We start from the raw sequence: 8,705 nt of genomic DNA on the forward strand, positions 1-8,705 counted from the left end.
ACCTGCAGCGTTTGCTTTGGAGAAGGTGGAGAAAAGCTGAACAAGCGGAGCTCAAGCTGTTGAGTCCTTCCTCCTGCCTGCTCTGGAGACCCATCTTGCCACTGCTGTGCCACCACCGAGGAGATTGGGGGTAGGACTGGATCACCATATTGTTCTCCTTTGTTTTGGTTTATTGAGTTAGATTTGAAGATCTTCTCAGGAGGAACTTCCTCTGTGCGCATGCAATATGTACCAACCTCTGCTGGTCCCTCAGCAACACAAAATAAATAGGATTAATGACAGTAGGGAATTGATGGGTCTCTCACCACACACATGCTGTTGAGTTTAGCATGGATGGTGAAATCTGCATGTGGCAGTTCCCACTGGTAGCCAGACAAATCTGAAAATGCTCCTTGTATTTTGATGTGTGCAGACACTGAACTAGATGTAATGTGAAGTGGATAACCCTCGCTCATAGAATCATAGAATCATTACGGTTGGAAAAGACCTTCAAGATCAAGTCCAATTGCAAACCCAACACCTCCATGCCTACTAAACTGTGTCCCTAAGTGCCTCATCTACACATTTCTTGAACACTGCCAGGGACAGTCACTCCACCACTACTCTGGGCAGCCTGTTCTAATGCTTGACCACTTTTTCTATGTAGATTTTTTCCTAATACGTAACCTGAACCTCCCTTAGCACAACTTGAGGTCATTTGATCTTATCCTATTGGCATCTGTTTTGGAGAAGAGACTGACTCCCACCTCACTACAACCTCCACTCAGGTGGTTATAGAGAGCAATAAGGTCAACTCAGGTCAACTGCACCTTCATACCACCCGAAGACCACCTCTGTCAATGCAAAGACATTCATGAAAGGTGACCAGTGGCACCTCTGTGGGCTGAGATCCTCTTGACTGCATTGCACATATGTAAGTAGTGATAGCATAAGCTGAAGTACGATCACTGTCCAGACTAAGGGCCTTTATTCTGCCTTGCAAAAGGTGTATTGCAAGAGGGCTGCTCAGAAGTCTCAACTTACCAGTTCCTAGCAGTTATCTGCATGCATGAGAAATGTTTTCTTTCTTCAAGAACGAATTTTTCTTGGTTGTTGTTTAAAAATATTTTGGAGGAGAGTTTAGGAGTTATAAGCCAATGTATATGTTAAAATGCAGTAGGAGGGCCTGCCATGGGCTCCACAGGGAAACTACAGCTTCAAGAAAGAAGCAAAAATTAATGGTGTGACCCCATACAATCAGACATATCTGTCTTCTATGTGTTGTGCCCTGCAGTATCCAGTCATCTAGTGCATTGTTTACCAAAGCAACAGTGAAGGAATGTATTAACTTAAAAATAATTTGCTCTTAAGTCACACCACGAAGCAGATTTTAAACAAATTCAGAGACTAGTGCTTTAGAAAGCATTTCTACTTGCCTCTTCTTTCTTAAACTGAGACTTGTCATGATTAAAATCATCAGAAAATCTGCAGAGCATCTTCTTGATTAGAGAGAGAAGAGACTGTAAGAAATACAAAATTTACTTATTCCGAATCAATAGATACTGACATGTATATATTAAAAATCACCAATGACATATTTTCTTTAGATTTTATTAGTTTCATCAGAAAAGCAACATGCAGTGTTATTCAAAGTTTGAGATAACCCTATTCTTTTAATTTAAGGCAGTGGTAAGGTGATTGTGTTACACCATTGCTATTTGGCACAGTATCAGTCAGCACTGACAGAGGCAACTCCCATGAAAGATGAAGAAAGTTCTAACTCTGGCCCGTAAAAATATAATGCTTTATGCTTACAAACTGATGGATACATCCAAGGCATTTCAGATGTGTCAGCTCGCCTATCCTGGCAAAGACAATTATATGTCTTACTTATAATTACATCTCTCCCACGGGATGGGATCTAAGGGATGGGAAGCAAAGGGGTAGCGGCCCAGGGCAACACGGTAAATCCACCGGGGCCAGGATGAAAATCCCATTTCTCCTGACTTGAAGTCAGGTGTACCAAAATATCCAATGTTGTTCCTTCTTGCTTTCCCCTATTGTGTCCACAGAGTCCCAAATAACGCTCAAGTGACAACGGGTATTGTAGGACCCTGTGCAAAGCGAGGCCATGTAAGGGGTTAATAAGATTGCGGTGACTGGGTACCTAATCTCACCTTTTGCTTCTGAGAAAATAGCTTGAAAACATGAACTTCTCCCCAGGCGGTCATGGATCTCGGGTGAACTGTAAGAGATCCACCACTGGTTGGCTAATATAAACTTGCTTTTCAACCCACCAGGTTGAGTATGTGGGTGATTATTGAGATTACGGATCAACAGGTTCAAAACATTCCCACTGCGTTGGCAGCTGGGAGGCAGTGAGCTTATTTTGGTGCAATTCCACCAGGGTGAGAGAAGCTACCACAGGAAATAATTCCGTATGATCAAACCTAACTAAGCCTAGGTCGAAATTAATGTATTCTCTAGCCTTAACAGACTACAGTACTTCATTTGTAATACTATACAGCACACAGAGCAGAATGCACAAAGGCCGCAAGAGAAAATACACTTACAGGTTTTACTGATACATTTCCATAATAAATAACAGATTTTGGACTTTTACCAGATTTGAGTCTGTACTTATGCTTCCTTTTCCCTTCTCCAGAGTGGAATAGAAGAGTTAATATGGAAAACAATCGATTTCTTAACTGAAAAATATGTCAGAATAAAACTCAGAGACCAGAAACATTTTGGAAATGCCTTAGCTTTAGCTAAAGCAAATTGAGTAGTGTGAGGCACATTGGCACGCTGGTTTTTCCCTCCATACAGACCCTGTGGCATCGTAGCCTTTCCGAACAAGCAGCATTTTACATATACAGGTTGTCCCACTGATTTTAGTCAGATTGCCAATCGGCTTAACCCAACCTTATGTTCCAAATGCTCGGTTGGCTGGTCGTCGTAACACAGAAATGCTGCAAATTTTCTGTGGGAATACCAAGAACAGAACTGTTAAACTCATGCCTTCTCCAAGCTACTGTGCAGAGAAAAGGAAGCATGAACAGAAGAACATTTATATCAGCTAGAAGCTACATTTTCCTGTTTCTTTTTTGTTATTATTATTTTACAATGGAGAAATGAAAAAGAAAAAAAAAGCAGGAAAGGGTTTTCCTCCATATACTGAAGAACAGGATGTAGGCTGCTGCCCACAGCAAACCTTTGTGTTCAGTTCCCATTTCTGTCATAATTTAAGCCTCAAGTACACATTAAAAGCAGGAGAGATTTAAGGAACTCATGTACCCTTCAAATAACATGCCTGTTCTCTTCTAGCACCGTTTTGCTTTGTACAGCATCGCTTCACTGCAGCAAAGACTGCAAGTGGCACCGTGTGACTGGAAGCAGGGAAGGCCCCAACACTCCGTCCTGATTTTGGGGTGGTTCTCACTGTGTTTAACGAGATTTCCTTTTCAGAAGCAGCTGAATAAACAGCTCTGAATATGGAGTGCCTGTAAGCTGTGCTATCACCTACCGGGTTTAGCTTTTTTAGCTTTTTTTTTTTTTTTTTTTTTGGTGATCTCTGGGATTTTAAAATTGCAGTAACGTTACCAAAATCAGGAGCTTCTGTATACAACATGCTACTGTTTCACAAACCTCCCCGGGTCCGCTCCAGCTTCCAGCGCACATAGAGCACATTAACAACAGCTTTCCCAACCCTTAGTGCGTTCAAATGCACAAATGCACATACAGGTTGCATGGCACAGCACTTTTTTTTTTTTCCTCAGCATATCCATAATATCTATAAATAGATCGAGGTTGCCAACTTGTGTGATGTTTCTAAGCAAACAAAGCCCTCTTGCTGGACATTTTAACCTCGTAACCTCAAGATATGGTCTTCCATGTGCCACATGCAAAGACACTTATCTCCCTCTGCTCTGTAGCACCCAAACCGAGATGGGGGACCCACTTCACCCTGAGAAAGCCTATTGCTCTGAAGGAAGGTTTCACATCTCAGTAGTCAGCAAACATGCTACATCCAGTGTACTCTTTGCAAGGGGAAATGGATGAAAAACACACTCAAGCTTGACCCAAGCAATTGGGAGGGGAGCCTACAAAAAACGTGATGCAATAGGAAGAGTTTGGCCTTCATTTGGCTGTATTTGAAGAGCAGAATTGTTTTCTGTATTTTTTTAAGTGGCTTTGATCTGAATACATGGGAAATAGATGGGTGATTCTTTCTGAACATGCTTTCTCATACCATTTTATCTCATATTCTCTGTCTTGGCTATTTATACAAAAGGCTTAATTCAACAATTTGCATGCACAGTACATATATGTGAGCTTAATATGATGCGTTAGGATCTCATTCTGATGGGTATTAATGCCTTCACAAAGCTGAACCTGTGGGTTCCTTGCTGTTTAATCAGGAGGGTTATTTCCGAGACTCACCGTTATCTGACTTTCCAGAATTAAATAGGATCGCATGGGCTACAGCCTTGCACATGAATGGATCACAGGAATTTTGCAAGGGTGATTAGCTCTACTAATCTTATTTTTGCTCATGTACAAAAGTGTTCTCTTGCTGTAGTCTACAGCTGCTTAGTTAATTATTTAATTAGCTCGGTAGTGTAACAACTTAAAAGAAAAAAGCATGCTCAGGACTGTAGATGATCAGATCTTGCCCTAGTCAGCCAAGTAAGGCTTTGAAAACAAATTGAAGGAAAGCAAGGTGAAAATGAAGGCTGATCATCTGGTTCTGTGCATGCAAAGGGGAAACACTAACAATTTGGTTGAGCTGCCAAAGGATTGAACGGCGGGGAGGAGAGGGAGAATAGCTTCTTTTGCATGTTTGCGTTTTAAATGCAGGTCGGGGAGATCAAATGAAAAACAAAATGAATAGATTTGGAAACTAAGTCAATACTAGTGATTTTGTATTTTTAAGAAATGTGGAATTTTGCAGACTTTGTGGAGGAGCAGCCAGTGCAGATGACTTAAACCCCACCACTTTTAAATCTTGCAATTCCCAAACTGCTCAGGAAGCAGCTCCTTCCCCTGCAACTTTTCAATTCAAGCAGTGGCAGCAGGTTGCAAATCATGTCTAATCCCATCTATCCCCTCTGAGGTGAGCAGCGGCCTGGGCTGCTGCGTGGGCTGTGGGTCTGTGCGGGAAGGCTTGAGCGCCTGCCTTGGGAAACACCACGTCTCCCTTGCGAGAAGATCCAAGGCAGGTTCTCAAAGAAGGCACCCGAAACTGCATTAAAGAGACAGCACTGAATCTCTGCACACTCCCACCCCCCCTTTTTTTTTTTTCTTTTTGGATGGGGATGCACAAAAGGCTCTCTGCTGCTTGCAGCTTCGCGTTTTGCCCTGCGAGACCCTTCGGAGGTGCCATGGCGGGCACCGCTGGGAGCTCCACGGCCTTCCAGCAGCTCCAGCCATCACCTGAACCCGCCGCCGGCCCCACCGCCCTCTGCCTGCTCAGGCACCCAGCAGTAGTCATCAGCTGCGCTTTTGGCTTGCCGCTTCTCCTCCTTGGCCTTTCTCCTCCTGTACGCCAGCAAGGCCAGTGCAAAGGCCATGAGCAGCAGGATGGCCACCAGGCTGCCCAGGATATAGTAGAGGAGCAGTTTGGGCCCGTCGGCGGCGTGCTCAGCATCAAGGGCAGACCTGGGCCCCACGGAGGTGGTGGTGGAGGCGGTGGAGGTGCTGGTGGAGATGCTGGTGGTGCGGGTGGCACTGGTGCTGGAGGTGGTGGTGCTGGCAGTGGTAGTGGAGATGGTGGTGGAGGTGATGCTGGTGGAGATGGAGGTGGTGGTGGGCTGTGCTGAGGAGCCCAGGGGCTGCTCCGTCAGGGCATCTGGGGCTGGTCCCGCTGTCCCGTTGGTGGCAGGGTGCACGGGGACGCAGGCGGTGCCATCAGGCACAGCGGTGAAGCCAGGGGCACAGGCGCAGCGGAAGGAGCCGGGCACGTTGATGCAGAGCCAGGGGCAGGCAGCAGAGCTGGCAGCGCAATCGTCCGCCCCGCGGCAGCGTGGCGAGCCGGGCACCTCAGGACACTCCAGCTGGCAGGGCCGCCCCACACACTCGTCCACGTCGAGGCAGCGCCGGCCATCGGGCGCCAGCGCGAAGCCAGGTGAGCAGCCGCACTCGGCGCTGCCATCAGGACCGGGCCGGCAGGTCCCCTCACAGGGGTTGGGATCGCAGACGTCGTCCGGGACGCAGGAGACCATGTCGGGGGCCAAGGCGAAGCCGGGGCGGCAGGCGCAGCGCAGCGGTGCGCCCGCCCCGGCCTCCAGGCACCGCTGCGCGCAGCCGCCGTTGCGGTGGGCGCAGCTCACGGCGCAGAGGGGCCCGCGCTGGTGCCAGGCGAAGCCGCCCGCCGGGCGCCGCTCCTTGCACAGCACGAAGTGCGGCTGCTGCCCGCCCGCCCCGCACGCCACCTGCGCCAGCGTGCCGAAGGGCGCCGCCGACAGCGCCCGGCTCTCCACGCCGAACGGGGTGCTGTAGCTCACCGTGCCCGGCCCGGCCAGCGCCAGCGGCCCGCACATGCCCTGGAAGCTGAACTTGCACACGTAGCCCGGCAGCGGCGGCTTGCAGGGGCGGTCGGCCCAGCCGCCCGCCGAGGAGGGTCCCGCGGGCTGCAGGCTGCCGCAGCGGTGGCTCAGGCAGGTGGTGTGCGGCTCGGCCAGCCACGCCGAGTAGTTGCCCGGCTCGCCGCTGCCGCCGACCCAGGAGAAGCCCCGCAGCGGGTCGTGGGCCTGCACGCACTTGCCTTTCTCCAGGGAGAGCCCGATCCACACATTGCCCTGCCAGCTGGTGCCTGCCGGGCTCCTTCCCAGCAGCTCCTGGACGTGCCGGGCCTCCTCGTGGCTCCGGATGGCCGCCAGGTTGCCCCCGTTGTCCTGGCACTTCTTCTGGGCGTTGCTCCAGGCCAGCCTGTCGCGGTGCAGCGTGTAGCAGGCAGTGCCGGCGCAGAGCACCTCGGCGTGCTCCGATGCCCCGCGCAGCAGCGCCGGAGCCAGCAGCAACAGCAGCGGCAGCGGGGATGGCAGGACGGTGCCCATGCCTCCCGTCCCTGCCCCGGCGGCAGCGGCGGGGCCGCGCGGCGCCTCCGCTGCGGCCAGCACCGTGTGTGTGCCGCTCACATCCCCGCGGCCCCAGCAGCCTGCCCCGCGCGCATCCTGTGCTGCCGGGGCTCCTATTTATCACCGGAGACTTGCGCTTCCTGTAGCGTATTTTCGTTACTTGGAGCTTGTTGATCGCTGCTGAGATATTTGGCTCTTTTTCTTGCTTTCCCCCCTCAGTGAAAAAGGCTTCTAGTTCCCATTTTACCGTTCAGGGGTTTTCTTTATTTTGGCTCAGGTTGCTTTTCTGTATGAGAAACTAGATGGAATCCTGCTTTTTTTTTTACTTCTTTTTTATTTTTTCATATTTTTTCCTTTTTTTCTTCCTTTTAAACAGCACAGTGTACCAGCCACTAAGATAATTTTCTGATCCCTAATAGGGTGCTACAGTTTTCAAGCATCTATTGCTAAAAGGGGAAATGAGAGTCGTGGGATCCCTCGCTATCATGCTTTTAAAAGAAACTGAATATTTGGCGCAATGTCTCATGCGCACATTACGTTTCCAACGCATTTTTTTCCCCCCGTTCATGCCCTTTAAATAGATGGACAAGTCCTTAAATAGGAATTGGGTCGTGAGAATGTCCAGGCTGTGAAAACTAAGCCAAGTCCTTCAGCGGCGCTGAACCCATTCCTGCTCTAAAGGCAGTAGGGAATTTCCATCACCATGCAGTCAGCCAGTCCCTAACACGACCGAAACAACCCCTCCGAGTAGAAGAACACTGAGTGGCCACCAGTGTTGCGGTGTCACCCGTGAAGATGATTGCTGCGATACTCCAGCTCAATATCTTAGTAATCACTTGACCCCAGATCCGGTCTGCTGCAGAAGAGCTGCCCCTGCTGATGTCATGAGACCATTAAAGAAGAGAGAAAGAGATTAATACAGTACATTTTGACGTTAAAACATGTGGATTAACGTTTCAAAAGCTCTTAAATGGGCTTGAAACTACTTTCTCATGACAGTATTTTAGATACAAAAGCATTTGAGGAATGCGATTTAAATTACATATTTACACATTTCGAAGAAGAATTTACTAGTTTTCCTTTTTTTTTTCTTCAGATCAGAAGACATCTTAGACACAAAGCAAGAGTGTATTTTTTTCCAGCACAACACCATATGGGTTTGCTCAAAACTCCTGCTTTTGCTTGCTTTTGAGTGCGCATTCACTGCAGCTACCACATGTGTAATCTGGCTGTGCACATATGCAAACAAATATGTTACACATCCCAGCATCTCCTTGTGTGTTCTGGTTGGATGTGCTGTGCATTCAGAAGTAAATGTGCAGGCAGACATATAAGATCACCCAGCATTTGAGACAACTTTTCTTGTTTGTTTGTTTTTGTTTTTGTCTTTCTTAACTGTAAACTGCCTGTGCTTTAAAGCTGGTTCCTCCCTGGTGCTTGTTAGCCCAAGCAGAGCTCAAGATGGGACAGTATTAAGACCACAAAGATTAATGGAACCTCTTGAGGAAGAGAAAACTGTGAGAGCATCTCCAAACACAGTGCTCTTCCTTCTCTCCCCATCTGTTGCTTGGAGATATTTAGATGAAGATGAACTCATAGCTTGGTTTGATGGCAGCTGATAGGGGCTTTACACAAGTCAAATCACAC

At 48.4% G+C, this 8,705-nt stretch overlaps 1 protein-coding gene across 1 annotated transcript; it reads right to left on the reverse strand.

Moving 5' to 3' along the window:
* Nucleotides 1-5,289: 5,289 nt before the first annotated feature.
* CD93 (CD93 molecule) lies at nucleotides 5,290-7,040 on the reverse strand. Its single transcript, XM_088535404.1, has 2 exons — nucleotides 5,847-7,040; nucleotides 5,290-5,789 (listed from the first exon to the last, which is right to left on the reverse strand). The coding sequence occupies exons 1-2, from the start codon at nucleotides 7,035-7,037 to the stop codon at nucleotides 5,412-5,414; spliced, it is 1,569 nt and encodes a 522-aa protein (XP_088391530.1). The 5' UTR covers nucleotides 7,038-7,040; the 3' UTR covers nucleotides 5,290-5,411.
* Nucleotides 7,041-8,705: the final 1,665 nt, after the last annotated feature.

This window comes from Tinamus guttatus, unplaced genomic scaffold (assembly GCF_059628265.1).
Source record: "Tinamus guttatus ecotype Peru unplaced genomic scaffold, ASM5962826v1 Tinamus_guttatus_pri_ptg000040l, whole genome shotgun sequence".
Classification (NCBI taxonomy): domain Eukaryota; kingdom Metazoa; phylum Chordata; class Aves; order Tinamiformes; family Tinamidae; genus Tinamus; species Tinamus guttatus.